Below are 22,830 nucleotides of genomic sequence, written 5' to 3'. Positions count from 1 at the left end.
CCCGCACAGAGGATCGGTGTCGACCGGCACTCACCAGCCCAAGAGGCTTGTCTGCTCACCCACTGGGGCAGGCGGGGCTGGGAGCTGAGGCTCAGGCTTCCCTCAGAGCACAGGGAGAGGACTGGGGTTGGCAGCATGAACACAGCCTGCAGGGGGTTAGTGCACCACGGCTAGCCGGGAGGGAGTCCGGGGAAACGTCTGGACCTGCCGAAGAGGCAAGAGACATTTTCTTCTTTCTTGGTTTCCTGGTGTGTGAGGAGAGGGGATTAAGAGCGCTGCTTAAAGGAGCTCCAGAGATGGGCGTGAGCCACAGCTAACATCATGGACCCCAGAGACGGGCATGAGATGCTAAGGCTGCTGCTGCCACCACCAAGAAGCCTGTGTGTGAGCACAGGTCACTATCCACACCTCCCTTCAGGGGAGCCTGTGCAGCTCGCCACTGCCAGGGTCCCGGGATCCAGGGACACCTTCCCTGGGAGAACGCATGGCGCACCTCAGGCTGGTGCAAAGTCCTGCTGGCCTCTGTTGCAGCAGAATCGCCCTGCATCCACAACCCCTCCCTTCCCCCAACTTGAGTGAGCCAGAGCTCTCGAGTCAGCTGCTCCTTTAACCCTGTCCTGTCTGAGCAAAGAATAGACACCCTCTGGTGACCTACATACACAGGCAGGGCCAAATCCAAAGCTGAGCCCGGGGAGCTGTGTGAACAAAGAAGAGAAAGGGAGATCTCTCCCAGCAGTCTCAGGAGCGGTGGATTAAATCTCCACAATCAACTTGATGTACCCTGCATCTGTGGAATACATGAATAGACAATGAATCATCCCAAAATGAAGAGGTGGACTTTGAGAGCAAGATTTATTATTTTTACCCCTTTTCCTCTATTTGTGAGTGTGTATGTGTATGCTTCTGTGTGAGATTTTGTCTGTAAAACTTTGCTTTCACCATTTGCCCTAGGGTTCTATCCTACCGTTTTTTTTTTAAATTTTTTCTTAATAATTATTTTTTATTTTAATAACTTTATTTTATTTTATCTTACTTTATTTTATTTTCTTTTATGCTCTTTCCTTTTTTCTTTCTTTCTACTTTTTCTCCCTTTTATGCTGAGCCGTGTGGATGAAAGGCTCATGTTGTTGCAACCAGGAGTCTGTGCTGTGCCTCTGAGGTGGGAGAGCCAAATTCAGGACACTGGTCCACAAGACAACTCCCAGCTCCACGTAATATCAAATGGTGAAAATCTCCCAGAGATCTCCATCTCAACACTGACACCCAGCTTCACTCAATGACCAGCAAGCTACAGTGCTGGACACTCTATGCCAAACAACTAACAAGACAGGAACACAACCCCACCCATTAGCAGAGAGGCTGCCTAAAAACATAATAAATCCACAGACACCCCGAAACACACCACCAGATGTGGACCTGCCCACCAGAAAGACAAGATCCAGCCTCATCCACCACAACACAGGCACTAGTCCCCTCCACCAGGAAACCTACACAACACACTGAACAAACTTTAGCCACTGAGGAAAGACATCAAAAACAACAGAAACTACGAACCTGCAGCCTGTAAAAAGGAGACCCCAAACACAGTAAGATAAGCAAATGAGAAGACAGAAAAACACATAGCAGATGAAGGAGAAAGATAAAAACCCACCAGACCTAACAAAAGAAGAGGAAATAGGCAGTCTACTTGAAAAAGAATTCAGAATAATGATAGTAAAGATGATCCAAAATCTTGGAAATAGAATAGAGAAAATGTAAGAAACATTTAACAAGGACCTAAAGAACTAAAGATGAAACAAGCAATGATGAACAAGACAATAAAAGAAATTTAAAATGCTCTAGAAGGGATCAATAGCAGAATAACTGAGGCAGAAAAACGGATAAGTGACCTGGAAGATAAAATAGTAGAAATAACTACTGCAGAGCAGAATAAAGAAAAAAGAATGAAAATAATTGAGGACAGTCTCAGAGAACTGTGGGACAATATTAAATGCACCAATATTTGAAGTATAGGGGTTCCAGAAGAAGAAGAGAAAAAGAAAGGGACTGAGAAAATATTTGAAGAGATTATAGTTGAAAACTTCCCTAATATGGGAAAGGAAATAGTTAATCAAGTGCAGGAAGCACAGAGAGTCCCATACAGGATAAATCCAAGGAGAAACACGCCAAGACACATATTAATCAAACTGTCAAAAATTAAATACAAAGAAAATATATTAAAAGCAGCAAGGGAAAAACAACAAATAACTCACAAGGGAATCCCCATAAGGTTAACAGCTGATCTTTCAGCAGAAACTCTGCAAGCCAGAAGGGACTGGCAGGACATATTTAAAGTGATGAAGGAAAAAATCTACAACCAAGATTACTCTACCCAGCAAGGATCTCATTCAGATTTGATGGAGAAATTAAAATCTTTACAGACAAGCAAAAGCTGAGAGAGTTCAGCACCACAAAAACAGCTTTACAACAAATGTTAAAGGGTCTTCTCTAGTCAAGAAACACAAGACAAGGAAAAGATCTACAATGACAAACCAAAACAATTAAGAAAATGGGAATAGGAACATACATATCGATAATTGCCTTAAATGTAAATGGATTAAATGCTCCCACCAAAAGACACAGAGTGGCTGAATGGATCAAAAACAAGACCAATATATATGCTGTCTACAAGAGACCCACTTCAGACCTAGAAATACATACAGACTGAAAGTAAGGGGGTGGAAAAAGATATTCCATGCACATGGAAACCAAAGGAAAGCTGGAGGAGCAAATCTCATATCAGACAAAATAGACTTTAAAATAAAGCCTATGAGAAGAGACAAAGAAGGACACCAAATAATGATCAAGGGATCGATCCAAGAAGAAGATATAACAATTGTAAATATTTAAACACCCAAAATAGGAGCACCTCAATACATAAGGCAAAAACTAACAGCCATAAAAGGAGAAATTGACAGTAACACATACATAGTAGGGGACTTTAACACCCCACTTTCACCCATGGACAGATCATCCAAAATGAAAATAAATAAGGAAACACAAGCTTTAACTGATACATTCAACAAGATGGACTTAATTGATATTTATAGGACACTCCATCCAAAAACAACAGAATACACATTTTTCTCAAGTGCTCATGGAACATTCTCCAGGATAGATCATATCTTGGGTCACAAATCAAGCCTTGGTAAATTTAAGAAAATTGAAATTGTATCAAGTATCTTTTCTGACCACAATGCCATGAGACTAGATATCAATTACAGGAAAAGATCTGTAAAAAATACAAACACATGGAGGCTAAACAATACACTACTTGATAATGAAGTGACCACTGAAGAAATCAAAGAGGAAATAAAAAAAATACCTAGAAACAAATGACAATGGAGACAAAACGACCCAAAACCTATGGGATGCAGCAAAAGCAGTTTTAAGGGGGAAGTTTATAGCAATACAAGCCCACCTTAAGAAGCAGGAAACATCTCAAATAAACAACCTAACCTTGCACCTCAAGCAATTAGAGTAAGAAGAACAAAAAAACCCCAAAGCTAGCAGAAGGAAAGAAATCATAAAAATCAGATCAGAAATAAATGAAAAAGAAATGAAGGAAACAATAGCAAAGATCAATAAAACTAAAAGCTGGTTCTCTGAGAAGATAAACAAAATAGATAAACCAGTAGCCAGACTCATCAAGAAAAAAAGGGAGAAGACTCAAATCAATAGAATTAGAAATGAAAAAGGAGAGGTAACAACTGACACTGCAGAAATAAAAGAGATCATGAGAGATTACTACAAGCAACTCTATGCCAATAAAATGGACAATCTGGAAGAAATGGACAAATTCTTAGAAATGCACAACCTGCCAAGACTGAATCAGGAAGAAATAGAAAATATGAACAGACCAATCACAAGCACTGAAATTGAAACTGTGATTAAAAATCTTCCAACAAAGAAAAGCCCAGGACCAGATGGCTTCACAGGCGAATTCTATCAAACATTTAGAGAAGAGCTAACACCTATCCTTCTCAAACTCTTCCAAAATATAGCAGAGGAAGGAACACTCCCAAACTCCTTCTACGAGGCCACCATCACCTTGATACCAAAACCAGACAAGGATGTCACAAAGAAAGAAAACTACAGGCCAATATCACTGATGATCATAGATGCAAAAATCCTCAACAAAATACTAGCAAACAGAATCCAACAGCACATTAAAAGGATCATACACCATGATCAAGTGGGGTTTATTCCAGGAATGCAAGGATTCTTCAATATACGCAAATCTATCAATGTGATAAACCATATTAACAAATTGAAGGAGAAAAAACATATGATCATCTCAACAGATGCAGAGAAAGCTTTTGACAAAATTCAACACCTATTTATGATAAAAACCCTGCAGAAAGTAGGCATAGAGGGAACTTTCCTCAACATAATAAAGGCCATATATGACAAACCCACAGCAAACATCATCCTCAATGGTGAAAAACTGAAAGCATTTCCACCACGATCAGGAACAAGACAAGGTTGCCCACTCTCACCACTCTTATTCAACAGAGTTTTGGAAGTTTTAGCCACAGAACTCAGAGAAGAAAAGGAAGTAAAAGGAATCCAAATTGGAAAACAGGAAGTAAAACTGTCACTGTTTGCAGATGACATGATACTATACATGCAGAATCCTAAAGATGCTACCGGAAAACTACTAAAGCTTATCAATGGATTTGGTAAAGTAGCAGGATAAAAAATTAATGCACAGAAATCTCTGGCATTTCTATACACTAATAATGAAAAATCTGAAAGTGAAATCAAGAAACCACTCCCATTTACCACTGCAGCAAAAATAAAATATCTAGGAATAAACCTACCTAAGGAGACAAAAGACCTGTATGCAGCAAATTATAAGACACTGATGAAAGAAATTAAAGATGATACAAATAGATGGAGAGGTATACCATGTTCTTGGATTCTTGGAAGAATCAACATTGTGTAAATGACTCTACTACCCAAAGCAATCTACATATTCAATGCAATACCTATCAAACTACCACTGGCATTTTTCACAGAAATAGAACAAAAAATTTCACAATTTGTATGGAAACACAATAGACCCTGATAACCAAAGCAATCTTGAGAATGAAAAACGGAGCTGGAAGAATCAGGCCCCCAGTCTTCAGACTATTCTACAAAGCTACAGTAATCAAGACAGTATGGTACTGGAACAAAAACAAAAATATAGATCAATGGAACAGGATAGAAAGCCCAGAGATCAACCCACGCACATATGGTCACCTTATCTTTGATAAAGGTGGCAGGAATATACAGTGGAGAAAGGACAGCCTCTTCAATAAGTGGTGTTGGGAAAACTGGACAGGTACATGTAAAAGTATGAGATTATAACACTCCTTAACATCATACACAAAAATAAGCTCAAAATGGATTAAAGACCTAAATATAAGGCCAGATACTCTCAAACTCTTAGAGGAAAACAGGCAGAACACTCTATGACATAAATCACAGCAAGATCCTTTTTGATCCACCTCCTAGAGAAATGGAAATAAAAACAAAAATAAACAAATGGGACCTAATGAAACTTCAAAGCTTTTGCACAGCAAAGGCAACATAAACAAGACCAAAAGACAACCCTCAGAATGGGAGAAAATATTTTCAAATGAAGCAACTGACAAAAGATTAATCTCCAAAATTTACAAGACTTCATGCAGCTCAATAACAAAAAACAAAAAACCCAATCCAAAAATGGGCAGAAGACCTAAACAGACATTTCCTGAGAGAAGATATAGAGATTGCCAACAAACACATGAAAGAATGCTCAACATCATTAATCATTAGAGAAATGCAAATCAAAACTACAATGAGATATTATGTCACACTAGTCAGAATGGCCATCATCAAAAAATCTAGAAACAATAAATGCTGGAGAGGGTGTGCAGAAAAGGGAACACTCTTGCACTGCTGATGGGAATGTGAATTGGTACAGTCTCTATGGAGAACAGTATGGAAGTTCCTTAAAAAGCTACAAATAGAACTACCATATGACCCAGCAATCCCACTACTGGGCATATACCCTGGGGAAACCATAATTCAAAAAGAGTCATGTGCCAAAATGTTCATTGCAGCTCTGTTTACAACAGCCAGGAGATGGAAACAACCTAAGTGTCCATCATCGGATGAATGGATAAAGAAGATGTGGCACGTATATACAATGGAACATTACTCAGCCATAAAAAGAAGTGAAATTGATTTATTTGTAGTGAGGTGGATGGACCTAGAGTCTGTCATACAGAGTGAAGTAAATCAGAAAGAGAAAGACAAATACCATATGCTAACACATATATATGGAATCTAAGAAAAAAAATTGTAATGAAGAATCTAGGGGTAAGATGGGAATAAAGACACAGACCTACTAGAGAATGGAGTTGAGGATATGGGGAGGAGAAAGGGTAAGCTGTGACAAGGTGAGAGAGTGACATGGACATATATACACTACCAAACGTAAAATAAATAGCTAGTGGGAAGCAGACACATAGCACAGGGAGATCAGCTCAGTGCATTCTGAACACCTGGATGGGTGGGATAGGGAAGTTGGGAGGGAGGGAGATGCAAGAGGAAGGAGATATGGGTACATATGTATATGTATAACTGATTCACTTTGTTATGAAGCAGAAACTAAGACACCATTGTAAAGCGATTATACTTCAATAAAGATGTAAAAAAAAAAAAAGAATACTCCCTAACACCATACACAAAAATAAACTCAAAATGCATTAGAGACCTAAATGTAAGACCAGACACTTAAACTCTTAGAGGAAAACTTAGGAAGAACACTCTGACATAAATCACAGGAAGATCTTTTTTGATCCATATCCTAGAGTAATGGAAATGAAAAGAAAAATGAACAAATGGGAGCTATAGAAACTTAAAGGCTTTTGCACAGCAAAGGAAAGTACAAACAAGATGAAAAGACAGCCCTCAGAATGGGATAAATATTTGCAAATGAATCAATGGACAAAGGATTAATCTCTAAAATATATAAACACCTCATGCAGCTCAATATTAATAAAACAAACAACCCAATCGAAAAATGGGCAGAAGACCTAAATAGACATTTCTCCAAAGAAGACACATAGTTGGCCAAGATGCACATGAAAAGCTGCTCAAAATCACTAATTATTATAGTAATGCAAATCAAAACTACACTGAGGTATCACCTCACACCAATTAGAATGGGCATCATTAGAAAATCTACAAACATTAAATTCTGGAGAGGGTGTGGAGAAAAGGGAACCCCCTTGTATTGTTGGTTGGAATGTAAATTGATACAGCCTCTATGGAGAACTCTATGGAGGTTCCTTAATATAACTAAAAGTAGAATTACTATATGAACCAGCAATCCCACTACTGGGCATATACCCAGAGAAAACCATAATTCAAAAAGACACACATACTCCAATGTTCATTGCAGCAGTATTTACAATAGCCAGGACATGGAAGCAACCTAAATGCACATTGACAGATGAATGGATAAAGAAGATATGGTACATATATACAATGGAATATTACTCATCCAGAAAAAGGAATGAAATTGAGTCATTTGTAGAGATGTGGATGGATCTAGTGACTGTCATACAGAGTGAAGTGTCAGAAAGAGAAAAACAAATATTGTATATTAACACATATATGTGGAACCTAGAAAAATGGTACAGATCAACCAGTTTGCAGGGCAGAAATTGAGACACAGATGTAGAGAACAACTGTATAGACATCAAGGGGGGACGTGGCGGGGGTGGGTGGTGGTTGTAGTGTGATGAATTGGGAGATTGGGATTGACATATATACACTAATATGTATGAAATGGATAACTAATAAGAACCTGCTATATAAAAAAATAAAATAAAATTCAAAAATAAATAAATAACTAAATAAATATAAAAATAAAAAAAGAAAAATAGTGGTGAGAGAAGACATCCTCATGTTAAATGAAAAGCTTTCAGCTTTTCAACATTAGATATGATGTTAGATGTGGGCTTGTCATACATGGCCTTTTTTATAGTGCAGTATGTTCCTTCTATACTCAGGTTCTTGAGATTTTTTTATCATGAAATGATGTGAATTATGTCAAAAGCTTTTTCTGCCTCTATTGAGATGATCATATGATTTTTATTCTTTTTGTAATGTGGTGCCATCACATTGGTCAATTCGCTGATATCAAACCATCCTTGCATCTCTGGGCAAATCCCTCTTGATCTTGATATGATCTTCGTTCCATCCTTTTAATGTACTGTTTAATTTGGTTTGTTAATATTTTGTAGAGGATTTTGCATCTATGTTCAACAATCAGTCTGAAATTTACTTTTTTTGTAGTGTCATTGTCTGGCTTTGGTATCAGTGTAATGTTGGCCTTGAAAGTAAATTTGGAAGTGTTCTCTCTGCTTCTATTTATTGGAATAATTTTAAAAGTTTTGGTAATTATTCTTGTTTAAAGGTTTGGTAGAAATTATCCATGAAGCCATATGGTCCTTGACTTTTTTGTGGAGGAGTGATTTGGTTACTGATTCAAACTACTCTCTTGTTATTGGTTAGTTCAGATTTTCCTTTTAATTATAATTCATGCTTGATATGTTTTATGCTTCTAGGTATTTATTCATTTCTTCTAGGGTATATAATTTGTCAGTATTATTGTTCATAGTAGTTTCTTATGATCTTTAGTATTTCTGTGGTATTAGCTGCAATTGATCTTCTTACCTTTATGATTTTTAAAAGTTTTCTTTTTCCTTTGTCTAGTTAAAGATTTGTCAATTTTGTTTATCTTTTAAAACTACCTTCATCGATATTTTCTATTGTCTTTTTAGTCTCTATTTCATTTGTCTCCACTTTGATCTTTGTTATTTCCTTCCCTCACCTAAATTTGAGCTTAGTTTTTTCTCATTTTTCTAGTTCCTTGAGGTATAAAGTTCTTTATTTGATTTCTCTATTTTTATTTAATGTTGGCATCTATTTCTATAAACTTCCCTTTTAGAACTGCTTTAGGTGTATTCCATATGTTCTGGCATGGTATGTTTCCATTTCCAATTGCATTTGTCTCAAGGTACTTTTTTATTTCACTCTTGATTTCTTTTGACCCAATGGTTGTCAGGAGCCTTTGGCTAATCTCCACATATTTGTAGATTCTCCAGTTTTTTTCTTGTAATTAATTTCTAGTTTCACACCACTGTGGTCATGTGGATGCATGTCCCATTGGCTTTTGGACCTAGGTGTTTTTGAGGGGCTCTCTCTTGAGTGGCAGCCTTAAAAACTGAGGTGTTAAACATGTGGTCCAAGTCCTTTGCTCTTCATGTAGAAGCTGAGGGTTGGGGATTCCCTTCCAATTGTATGGCACTATGCTGGGAGTAGTGTTTATGGAAAGAGTGTGCCTCACCCTTTCCAACCCATTTCTGTGTGGGTGTTTGCTCAGCTGCCTGATGTGTAGGAGTCATTCAGCTAGTTTCTGGATTTTTCTCAGAGGAATTGCTCTGTATGTGTGTCTGTGGAAGGAAGGGAGTTTAGGAGCTTCCCTTGTCTCCATCATAATCCCTCCAACTAAATAAGTCTTTTCTACTTCATATGTTGTTACTTAGTCGTTATATAGATGACTTGAATGTGATGCCATCTACTAGGGCTGTTTAATACAGGCTGTTATACCCATTAGGATATTATAACTATTAATTCTTTTAATTTTGTATTGGTTTGTCAATGTCAGCAATTCCGTTCTGGCATGATAATCTGTAACATATTGTCTTTTTTTTTCCTTCTGAATTCCATTGTTTGGAAAGAATAGATGGTATTAAAACCTTCTATTTGCTAGAGTCTCCTTGTATAATGTCATTGTGACATTATAAGTCACATCAATAAATGTCTCTCTTTTTCTCTTATGGTGATTAATATCAGGATATATTTGCTTTAAGATTTATAGTTTTATAAAATATTTTGAAACATCCAGACTACAGGCCTACTAAAAGCAATGGAAAAAACAAGTAAAAATTTCTCAGTATTTTCATGATAATATTAACAAAATTATACTTTATTCAAGAAACACAATACAATAAAACTTTAGAGTTTACTGATGTATTTTAATATCTCAACTCCATAGTGAAACCTAGTTCACTAAAGACTTAAAATTCCTGTCTCAAAGTATGATGGCCCACTTGCCACATGAAAAGAGTGGATGAATATGAATCTGTTTTGTAGCATTTTGTTCTTTCCATGCTTTGAGTGCAAGATCCTCACCAAAGAAATATGTGGTGGGAAAAGAGGAAAAGGAGAACACATTCTTAACTTCTCTAGGATAAACCACTTTTGAGATCAAGCACTTAGGGAAGATATGATACTGCCCTTTTTATCAGGGTACTCTGATAAATCAAGGAGAATGGCCCTCTGCATGGTCAGTTTTCCCCCGCACTTGCAAAGTTAACAAGAAATACTTGAGCCTTGCCAAGAAATCTAAAAGGACTTGACTTACACCTTTAAGAATTTTATACTAATGCCTGTATGTTGTACAAACAATAAACATCTATATATATGTGAAAAGTTGACAGTATTAAAATAATTTGGATTACTCCCAACAAAAGACTTTCTTAAATAGCCATTTCAAACTTGTTTTTCATAAAATTAAAAAACATGGGTCATCAATTTTAATCATTCTTGTAATACATCTAAGTATTGACAATCTTCATCCATAGAGTAGCACATTTATCATTCACACAGACAAAAGGCCATTATCTAATTTGCCAAGTAATATCATAGTAAAACAAACATTATAATTAGCTTTAAAGGTCACTATGGCAGATATCAAGCTTATCTGCACCAAAATATATTGAATTAGAAATATGATCACTGTGATTAATGAAATACAATTGTTTTTAAGGAAAGACAAGAAAAATTTAACAAAATTTTTCCACCATTTGAGCTACCACCTCCTCCCCTTTAGTGTGCAGTGTGCATCTGCATTATACATTAATATATTACCTAGATTCTCTTAGATGACCCAGGAATGCCTACTCACAAAAAAAAAGAAAGAAAGAAAGAAAGAAAAAGAAGCAATTTCCTACTGGCACCAGCAAGCTAACTACTTAGGAGATTAGGAGATAACATTCCTCTCTCAATCCTGTAAGGGGTCACAATGACCCACTATTGCCTTGTTGGACTATGTAAACTGTCAATATGTTACTTTGATTCATAACCCTTTATCTCAAAAAATTATGTTTTGACCTCTAAGTTGTGCAGAAAATCTCGTTGCTTTGACCTCTAATGGGCAGAACAGTCCTCAGAGCTTTCTGAAAGACTAACTAGCAGGTTATAATCCTCAGGTAGGCCTAAATAAAATTTTCCATTTCTTTCTTAGATTGACCATTAATTTTTTTGTGGACACATAAGAGTACTATCCTATGTGTTATAAAAAGCTTAGTAAGTAATATAGTTTAATAATAGAGCACTATTTCAAGGCACAGTTAACATAATCTTGAATGTCTGAGCAATTCTTATGAAAAATAGAAAATAAAGAGTTCTTACCAAGTTTGCAATGATATAATGGTAGCCTTTAACATGCTTTCCAACACTCACAATCTGTGAAGATATAAGGAAATATGAGAAAACCAATTTAACTTTACTGAATGATCATATTTTTAAAAACAGAATTTTAACTATTCTAGCATAATGCCATGTGGAAACATGTTGAGAAAATGATATCGTTTCTCTTATGAAAGTGATTTATCCTAATTATAAGAAATTCATAAGCCACACTAAAAATTAAGTGGTTGAAGTAAAAAAAAAAAAAAAAAAACCCTGTAATTTCAATCCCACTGTATAAATGACCAATCATTTCATTATATCTTGTTCAGAAAACTACTATGCTATAATCCCCTCAAAGAGAATGACAATGTTATGAGACAAACCAATAGTTTACATATATTTCTAAAAAAGAATACTTTAACATAAGAAAGAAAATTATTTTGGTTCAAAGAATTTAGATGTACTTAATTTATTGATGATTTATAAGAATTCATGATAGACTGTTAGGTGCCTCAACTGGTGAGAATCATTTTCTATGAGTAGATTGGATCGTTGTCCTGAAAAGCAGGTAAGATTTTTCTAGGCAAAATCTCTGTTTTTAGATACCTCTGATACCACAGAATACCTAGGTAATTCTCACTTTCCTATGGATATAGCAATATTTTATTATGATAAAAAGAATAAGGACAGGGGACCTTGAAGATGGCGGAAGAGTAAGATGCGGAGATCACCTTCCTCCCCACAGATACACCAGAAATACATCTACACGTGGAACAACTCCTACAGAACACCTACTGAACGCTGGCAGAAGACCTCAGACCTCCCAAAAGGCAAGAAACTCCCCACGTACCTGGGTAGGGCAAAAGAAAAAAAAAGAAAAAACAGAGACAAAAGAATAGGGACGGCACCTGCACCAGTGGGAGGGAGCTGTGAAGGAGGAAAAGTTTCCCCACACTAGGAAGCCCCTTCGCGGGCGGAGACTGCGGGGGGCGGAGGGGGGAGCTTCGGAGCCGCGGAGGAGTGCACAGCAATGGGTGCGGAGGGCAAAGCGGGGAGATTCCCGCACAGAGGATCGGTGCCGAACGGCACTCACCAGCCCGAAAGGCTTGTTTGCTCACCCGCCGGGGCGGGCGGGGCTGCGAGCTGAGGCTGGAGCGCAGGGAGAGGACTGGGGTTGGCGGCTTGAACATAGCCTGAAGGGGTTAGTGCACCACGGCTAGCTGGGAGGGAGTCCGGGGAAAAGTCTGCACCTGCCGAAGAGGCAAGAGACTTTTTCTTCCCTCTTTGTTTCCTGGTGCGTGAGGAGAGGGGTTTAAGAACGCTGCTTAAAGGAGCTCCAGAGACGGGCGCGAGCCGCGGCTAAAAGCGCGAACCCCAGAGACGGGCGCGAGCCGCGGCTAAAAGCGCGGAATCCAGAGACGGGCGCGAGCCGCGGCTGAAAGCGCGGACCCCAGAGACGGGCGGGAGACGATAAGGCTGCTGCTGCCGCCACCGAGGGGCTTGTGTGCGAGCACAGGTCACTCTCCACACCGCTCTTCCGCGGATCCTGTGCAGCCCGCCACTGCCAGGTTCCCGGGATCCAGGGACAACTTCCCCGGGAGAACGCACAGCGGGCCTCAGGCTGGTGCAAAGTCACGCCGGCCTTTGCCGCCGCAGGCCCGCCCCGCACGCCGTGCCCCTCCCGCCCCGCCGGCCTGAGTGCGCCAGAGCCCCCGAATCAGCGGCTCTTTTAACCCCGCCCTGTCTGAGCAAAAAACAGACGCCCTCCAGCGACCTACACGCAGTGGCAGGGCCAAATCCAAAGCTGAGCCCCTGGAAGCTGTGAGAACAAAGAAGAGAAAGGGAAATCTCTCCCAGCAGCCTCAGAAGCAGCGGATTAAAGCTCCACAATCAACTTGATATACCCTGCATCTGTGGAATACCTGAATAGACAACCAATCATCCCAAATTAAGGAAGTAGACTTTAGGAGCAAGATCTATGATTTTTTTCCCTTTTCCTCTTTTTGTGAATGTATATGTGTATACTTCTGTGTGAGATCTTGTCTGTATAGTCTTGCTTCCACCATTTGTCCTAGGGTTCTATCCGTCCATGGTTTTTTTTTAAAATGTTTTTTCTTAATAATCAATTTTAATTTTAATAATGTTATTATACTTTACCTTCTTTCTTTCTTTCTTTCTTTCTTTCTTTCTTTCTTTCTTTCTTTCTTTCTTTCTTTCTTTCTTTCTTTCTTTCTCTTTCTTTCCTTCCTTCCTTCCCTTCTTTAGTCAACGAATCATCCCAAATTGAGGAGGTGGTCTCTGACAGCAAGATTTATGATTTTTCCCCATTTACCTCTTTTAGTGAGGGTGTATGTGTATGCTTCTGTGTAAGATTTTGTCTGTATAGCTTTGCTTCCAACATTTGTCCTAAGGTTCTATCTGTCCCTTTTTTTTTTCTAAATAAGAATTTTTTAATTCAATAATTTTATTATACTTTATTTTATTTTTACTGTATCTTCTTTCTTTCTGTGTTTTTTCCTTCTTTCCCTCCTTCCTTCCTCCCTCCCTCCCTCCCTCCCTCCTTTCCTTCCTTCCTTCTTTGCTTCTTTCTTTCTTTCTTCCTTCCTTCCTTCCCTCCTTTCCTTCTTTCTTTCCTCATACTTCTACTAATTCCCTCTACTTTTTCTCCCTTTTATTCTGAGCCGTGTGGATGAAAAGCTCTTGGTGCTCCAGCCAGGAGTCAGGGCTCTGCCTCTGAGGTAGGAGAGCCAACTTCAGGACACTGGTCAACAAGAGACCTCCCAGCTCCACATAATATCAAACGGCGAAAATCTCCCAGAGACCTCCATCTTAACACCAGCACCCAGCTTCACTCAACGACCAGCAAGCTACAGTGCTGGACAACCTATGCCAAACAACTAGCAAGACAGGAACACAACCCCACCCATTAGCAGAGAGGCTGCCTAAAATAATAATAAGGCCACAGACACCCCAAACACACCACCAGACGTGAACCTGCCCACTAGAGAGACAAGATTCAGCCTCATCCACCACAACACAGGCACTAGTCCCCTCCACCAGGAAACCTACACAACCCACTGAACCAACCTTAGCCACTGGGGAAAGACATCAAAAACAGCAGGAACTACGAACCTGCAGCCTGCAAAAAGGAGACCCCAAACACAGTAAGATAAGCAAAATGAGAAGACAGAAAAACACACAGCAGATAAAGGAGCAAGATAAAAATGCACCAGACCTAACAAATGAAGAGGAAATAGGCAGTCTACCTGAAAAAGAATTCAGAATAATGATAGTAAGGATGATCCGAAATCTTGGAGATAGAATGGACAATAGAATGGACAAAATGCAAGAATCAGTTAACAAGGACCTAGAAGAACTAAAGATGAAACAAGCAACGATGAACAACACAATAAATGAAATTAAAAGTACTCTAGATGGGATCAATAGCAGAATAACTGAGGCAGAAGAACGGATAAGTGACCTGGAAGATAAAATAGTGGAAATAACTACTGCAGAGCAGAATAAAGAAAAAAGAATGAAAAGAACTGAGGACAGTCTCAGAGACCTCTGAGACAACATTAAATGCACCAACATTTGAATTATAGGGGTTCCAGAAGAAGAAGAGAAAAAGAAAGGGACTGAGAAGATATTTGAAGAGATTATAGTTGAAAACTTCCCTAATATGGGAAAGGAAATAGTTAATCAAGTCCAGGAAGCACAGAGAGTCCCATACAGGATAAATACAAGGAGAAATACACCAAGACGCATATTAATCAAACTGTCAAAACTTAAATACAAAGAAAGCATATTAAAAGCAGCAAGGGAAAAACAACAAATGACACATAAGGGAATCCCCATAAGGTTAACAGCTGATCTCTCAGCAGAAACCCTACAAGCCAGAAGGGAGTGGCAGGACATACTGAAAGTGATGAAGGAGAAAAACCTGCAGCCAAGACTACTCTACCCAGCAAGGATCTCATTCAGATTTGATGGAGAAATTAACACCTTTACAGACAAGCAAAAGCTGAGAGAGTTCAGCACCACCAAACCAGCTTTACAACAAATGCTAAAGGATCTTCTCTAGGCAAGAAACACAAGAGAAGGAAAAGACCTATAATAACGAACCCAAAACAATTTAGAAAATGGGAATAGGAACATACATATCAATAATTACCTTAAATGTAAATGGACTAAATGCTCCCACCAAAAGACACAGATTAACTGAATGGATACAAAAACAAGACCCATATATATGCTGTCTACAAGAGACCCACTTCAGACCTAGAGACACATACAGACTGAAAGTAAGGGGATGGAAAAAGATATTCCATGCAAATGGAAACCAAAAGAAAGCTGGAGTAGCAATTCTCATATCAGACAAAATAGACTTTAAAATAAGGACTATTAAAAGAGACAAAGAAGGACACTACATAATGATCAAGGGATCGATCCAAGAAGAAGATATAACAATTGTAAATATTTATGCACCCAAAATAGGAGCACCTCAATACATAAGGCAAATACTAACAGCCATAATAGGGGAAATCGACAGTAACACATTCATAGTAGGGGACTTGAACACTCCACTTTCACCTATGGACAGATCATCCAAAATGAAAATAAATAAGGAAACACAAACTTTAAATGATACATTAAACGAGATGGACTTAATTGATATTTATAGGACACTCCATCCAAAAACAACAGAATACACATTTTTCTCAAGTGCTCATGGAACATTCTCCAGGATAGATCATATCTTGGGTCACAAATCAAGCCTTGGTAAATTTAAGAAAATTGAAATTGTATCAAGTATCTTTTCTGACCACAATGCCATGAGACTAGATATCAATTACAGGAAAAGATCTGTAAAAAATACAAACACATGGAGGCTAAACAATACACTACTTGATAATGAAGTGATCACTGAAGAAATCAAAGAGGAAATAAAAAAATACCTAGAAACAAATGACAATGGAGACAAAACGACCCAAAACTTGTGGGATGCAGCAAAAGCAGTTCTAAGGGGGAAGTTTATAGCAATACAAGCCCACCTTAAGAAGCAGGAAACATCTCGAATAAACAACCTAACCTTGCACCTCAAGCAATTAGAGAAAGAAGAACAAAAAAACCCCAAAGCTAGCAGAAGGAAAGAAATCATAAAAATCAGATCAGAAATAAATGAAAAAGAAATGAAGGAAACAATAGCAAAGATCAATAAAACTAAAAGCTGGTTCTCTGAGAAGATAAACAAAATAGATAAACCACTAGCCAGACTCATCAAGAAAAAAAGGGAGAAGACTCAAATCAATAGAATTAGAAATGAAAAAGGAGAGGTAACAACTGACACTGCAGAGATAAAAGAGATCATGAGAGATTACTACAAGCAACTCTATGCCAATAAAATGGACAATCTGGAAGAAATGGACAAATTCTTAGAAATGCACAACCTGCCAAGACTGAATCAGGAAGAAATAGAAAATATGAACAGACCAATCACAAGCACTGAAATTGAAACTGTGATTAAAAATCTTCCAACAAAGAAAAGCCCAGGACCAGATGGCTTCACAGGCGAATTCTATCAAACATTTAGAGAAGAGCTAACACCTATCCTTCTCAAACTCTTCCAAAATATAGCAGAGGGAGGAACACTCCCAAACTCCTTCTACGAGGCCACCATCACCTTGATACCAAAACCAGACAAGGATGTCACAAAGAAAGAAAACTACAGGCCAATATCACTGATGAACATAGATGCAAAAATCCTCAACAAAATACTAGCAAACAGAATCCAACAGCACATTAAAAGGATCATACACCATGATCAAGTGGGGTTTATTCCAGGAATGCAAGGATTCTTCAATATAGGCAAATCTATCAATGTGATAAACCATATTAACAAATTGAAGAAGAAAAACCACATGATCATCTCAATAGATGCAGAGAAAGCTTTTGACAAAATTCAACACCCATTTATGATAAAAACCCTGCAGAAAGTAGGCACAGAGGGAACTTTCCTCAACATAATAAAGGCCATATATGACAAGCCCATAGCAAACATCATCCTCAATGGTGAAAAACTGAAAGCATTTCCACTAAGATCAGGAACAAGACAAGGTTGCCCACTCTCACGTCTCTTATTCAACATAGTTTTGGAAGTTTTAGCCACAGCAATCAGAGAAGAAAAGGAAATAAAAGGAATCCAAATCGGAAAACAAGAAGTAAAACTGTCACTGTTTGCAGATGACATGATACTATACATACAGAATCCTAAAGATGCTACCGGAAAACTACTAGAGCTAATCAATGAATTTGGTAAAGTGGCAGGATACAAAATTAATGCACAGAAATCTCTGGCATTCCTATATACTAATGATGAAAAATCTGAAAGTGAAATCAAGAAAACACTCCCATTTACCATTGCAACAAAAAGAATAAAATATCTAGGAATAAACCTACCTAAGGAGACAAAAGACCTGTATGCAGAAAATTATAAGACACTGATGAAAGAAATTAAAAATGATACAAATAGATGGAGAGATATACCATGTTCTTGGATTGGAAGAATCAACATTGTGAAAATGACTCTACTACCCAAAGCAATCTATAGATTCAATGCAATCCCTATCAAACTACCACTGGTATTTTTCACAGAACTAGAACAAAAAATTTCACAATTTGTATGGAAACACAAAAGACCCCGAATAGCCAAAGCAATCTTGGGAACGAAAAAAGGAACTGGAGGAATCAGGCTCCCTGACTTCAGACTATACTACAAAGCTACAGTTATCAAGATGGTATGGTACTGGCACAAAAACAGAAAGATAGATCAATGGAACAGGAGAGAAAGCCCAGAGATAAACCCATGCACATATGGACACCTTATCTTTGATAAAGGCGGCAGGAATGTACAGTGGAGAAAGGACAGCCTCTTCAATAAGTGGTGCTGGGAAAACTGGACAGGTACTTTTAAAAGTATGAGATTAGATCACTCCCTAACACCATACACAAAAATAAGCTCAAAATGGATTAAAGACCTAAATGTAAGGCCAGAAACTATCAAACTCTTAGAGGAAAACATAGGCAGAACACTCTATGACATAAATCACAGCAAGATCCTTTCTGACCCACCTCCTGGAGTAATGGAAATAAAACCAAAAATAAACAAATGGGACCTAATGAAACTTCAAAGCTTTTGCACAGCAAAGGAAACCATAAACAAGACCAAAAGACAACCCTCAGAATGGGAGAAAATATTTGCAAATGAAGCAACCGACAAAGGATTAATCTCCAAAATTTACAAGCAGCTCATGCAGCTCAATAACAAAAAAACAAACAACCCAATCCAAAAATGGGCAGAAGACCTAAATAGACATTTCTCCAAAGAAGATATACAGACTGCCAACAAACACATGAAAGAATGCTCAACATCATTAATCATTAGAGAAATGCAAATCAAAATTACAATGAGATGTCATCTCACACCAGTCAGAATGGCCATCATCAAAAAATCTAAAAACAATAAATGCTGGAGAGGGTGTGGAGAAAAGGGAACACTCTTGCACTGCTGATGGGAATGTGAATTGGTTCAGCCACTATGGAGAACAGTATGGAGGTTCCTTAAAAAGCTACAAATAGAACTACCATATGACCCAGCAATCCCACTACTGGGCATATACCCTGAGAAAACCGAAATTCAAAAAGAGTCATGTACCAAAATGTTCATTGCAGCTCTATTTACAATAGCCCGGAGATGGAAACAACCTAAGTGCCCATCATTGGATGAATGGATAAAGAAGATGTGGCACATATATACAATGGAATATTACTCAGCCATAAAAAGAAACGAAATGGAGCTATTTGTAATGAGGTGGATAGACCTAGAGTCTGTCATACAGAGTGAAGTAAGTCAGAAAGAAAAGACAAATTCCGTATGCTAACACATATATATGGAATTTAAGAAAAAAAATGTCATGAAGAACCTAGGGGTAAGGCAGGAATAAAGATGCAGACCTCCTAGAGAACGGACTTGAGGTTATGGGGAGGGGGAAGGGTGAGCTGTGACAGGGCGAGAGAGAGTCATGGACATAAACACACTAACAAACGTAGTAAGGTAGATAGCTAGTTGGAAGCAGCCGCATGGCACAGGGATATTGGCTTGGTGCTTTGTGACAGCCTGGAGGGGTGGGATAGGGAGGGTGGGAGGGAGGGAGACGCAAGAGGGAAGAGATATGGGAACATATGTATATGTATAACTGATTCACTTTGTTATAAAGCAGAAACTAACACACCATTGTAAAGCAATTATACCCCAATAAAGATGTTAAAAAAAAAAAAGAATAAGGACAAAACAACATCAAGAGACTTTTCCTTCTGCTACATTAATCTTTTCTATGAATGTTTTTTAGAAATGTTTAGAAAATTAGAAACTAAGAAAGTTTAGAAAAAGTAATCAGATATTTTAAAAAGTGCAACTTTATTTCCGTACTAGAAATTAAAATTCTTATTTTGTGAAACTGAAAATTTCTTTAATTAGAGAAACTCTAATGACAGTTACTAATGAGCAGCTTTGTAGCCTCATTGGTGTCCTCAAAGGTAACAACACAATATAAGATTTACATATACTTTTATTATTATTTTTTTGCGGTACGCAGGTCTCTCACTGTTGTGGCCTCTCCTGTTGCGGAGCACAGGCTCCGGACAGGCAGGTTCAGTGGCCATGGATCACGGGCCCAGCCGCTCCGCGGCATGTGGGATCTTCCCAGACCGGGGCACGAACCTGTGTCCCCTGTACCGGCAGGCGGTCTCAACCACTGCGCCATCAGGGAAGCCCTATATATACTTTTTTCATTAAAGAAAAAATTGAGTTATTTTTGGTATTTTAATATCTTCTAAAATAATTCTTTGTAAATTAGTGACTTGTGTATGAAACACAGGAAAACCATTTTATTTTATTATTATTTTTTTCAAGATAGCAGAAGCAGCTTTATTCTGAAGCTTGCATAGCTTTGCACAAATAAAGCATTGGTGATATCTAGTATTTTAAAAGTTGCCGTATGAGTATTACATGTTTAATTAATAAAACAATTCAATTTAATGAAATGTTTAGATAATCCCAGAAATGTTTCAACAGAACTTCAGTCAGAGACATTCACGGTGAGAATTACTGCTAGTAAGTACCAGCTTATTCCAAACAATATTTGTGAACTAGGGAGCTACAATAGGGTTCTCATTTCCATTCTTATTCATGTCCCATAACCACACTTTCATGCAGGTGCAAATTTTATTCCTGAGAGATTGGAGTTAATTTGAGCAATATTGTCACCTTGCAAGCTGCCCAGCACCAGAAACAACCTATCTTATTTATAGCTGAAAAGGAAAACAGCTGGAGGCCAACAGATGCACTAACTGTCACTGTTTACATTCTACTCCACTCCTTGGTTAGTTTTTAACCAGAGCCAAGTTGGCCTCATGTTAACTCCCCCGTTTTATATGCTCACCTGCTCTTCCCCTTCTACCAATCTATTTTTCCCAAGGGGTCCAATCCAGTTTTTGTTTTTTTAAATTTTTATTGGAGTATAGTTGATTTAAAATGTTGTGTTAATTTCTGCTGTACAGCAAAGGGAATCAGTTATACATATACATGTATCCACTCATTTTTAGATTCTTTTCCCATATAGGTCATTACAGAGTACTGAGAAGAATTCCCTGTGCTATACAGTAAGCCCATACTAGTTATCTATTTTATATATAGTAGTGTGTATATGTCATTCCCAATCTCCCAATTTGTCTCTCTCCCCTTTTTCCCCTCAAGTTTGTTTTTTGATTGGGTTGTTCGTTTTTTTGATATTGAGCTGCATGAGCTGTTTGTATATTTTGGAGTTTAATCCCTTGTCAATTGCTTCATTTGCAAATATTTTCTCCCATTTTGTCGGTTGACTTTTCATTTTGTTTATGGTTTCTTTTGTTGTGCAAAAGGTTTAAGTTTAATTAGGTCCCATTTGTTTATTTTTGTTTTTATTTTTATTACGGTAGGAGGTGGATTGAAAAGATCTTGCTGTGATTTATGTCAGAGAGTGTTCTGTCTATGTTTTCCTGCAAGAGTTTTATAGTATCCAACCTTACAATTAGACCTTTAATCTGTTTTGATTTGATTTTTTTGGTATGGTGTTAGGGAGTGTTCTAATTTCATTCTTTTACATGTGGCTGTCCAGTTTTCCTAGTACCAGTTATTGAAGAGACTGTCTTTTCTCCATTGTATATTCTTGCTTCCTTTGTCATAGATTAGTTGATCATAAGTGTGTGGGTTTATCTCTGGACTTTCTATCCTGTTCCATTGATCTATATTTCTGTTTTTGGACCAATACCATACTGTCTTGATTACTGTAACTTTGTAGTATAGTCTGAAGTCTGGGAGTCTGATTCTTCCAGCTGTGTTTTTCTTTCTCAATATAGCTTTGACTATTCAGGGTCTTTTGTGTTTCCATACAAATTGTAAAATTCTTTGTTCTAGTTCTGTGAAAAATGCCATTGGTAATTTGATAGGGATTGCATTGAATCTGTAGATTGCTTTGGGTAGTATAGTCACTTTGATAATAACAATTCTTCCAATCCAAGAACATGGTATATCTCTCCATCTGATCTGCTTGTGTCATCTTTGATTTCATTCATCATTATCTTATTGTTTTCTGAGTATCTCCTTAGGTGGGTTTATGCCTAAGTATTTTATTCATTTTGATGCAAGGATAAATAGTATTGTTTCCTTAATTTCTGTTTCTGATCTTTCATTGTTAGTGTATAGGAATGTAAGAGATTTCTGCATATTAATTTTATATCCTGCAACTTTACCAAATTCATTGATGAGTTCCAGTAGTCTTCTGGTGGCATGTTTAGGGTTTTCTATGTACAGTATCAGGTCATCTGCAAACAGTGACTTTACTGTTTTCTTTTACTTTTCTTTTTCTTCTCTGGTTGCCATGGCTAAAACTTCCAAAACTATGTTGAATAATAGTGGTGAGAGTGGGCACCCTTGTATTGTTCCTGATCTTAGAGGAAATGCTTTCAGTTTTTCACCATTGAGAATGATGTTGGCTGTGGGTTTGTTGTATATAGCCTTTATTATGTTAGGTAAGCTCCCTCTGTGCCCACATTCTGGGAAGATTTTATCATAAATGGGTGTTGAATTTTGTCAAAAGCTTTTGCTGCATCTATTGAGATGATCATATGGTTTTTATTCTTCAATTTATTAATATGGTTTATCACATTGATTGA

At 37.8% G+C, this 22,830-nt stretch overlaps 1 protein-coding gene across 17 annotated transcripts in view; it reads right to left on the bottom strand.

Annotated features, from left to right (window-relative positions):
* Positions 1-22,830, bottom strand: part of GRIA4 (glutamate ionotropic receptor AMPA type subunit 4) — a 525,267-nt gene that overhangs the window by 130,179 nt on the left and 372,258 nt on the right. For 16 of the 17 annotated variants that reach the window (XR_009564952.1, XR_009564951.1, XR_009564953.1 and 13 more), the window contains one exon: positions 11,560-11,613. The exons of the other annotated variant lie outside the window; for it this stretch is intronic. Coding sequence is in view for 13 of the 16 variants with exons in the window: in XM_060303986.1 (XP_060159969.1) it covers positions 11,560-11,613 (54 nt within the window). In the remaining 3 variants the exon portion in view is untranslated. The remainder of the gene's footprint in view (positions 1-11,559; positions 11,614-22,830) is intronic. 17 annotated transcript variants of the gene reach the window in all.

This window comes from Globicephala melas, chromosome 8 (genome assembly GCF_963455315.2).
Source record: "Globicephala melas chromosome 8, mGloMel1.2, whole genome shotgun sequence".
NCBI classification, from domain to species: domain Eukaryota; kingdom Metazoa; phylum Chordata; class Mammalia; order Artiodactyla; family Delphinidae; genus Globicephala; species Globicephala melas.
This window is presented reverse-complemented; position numbering and strand designations above follow the sequence as displayed.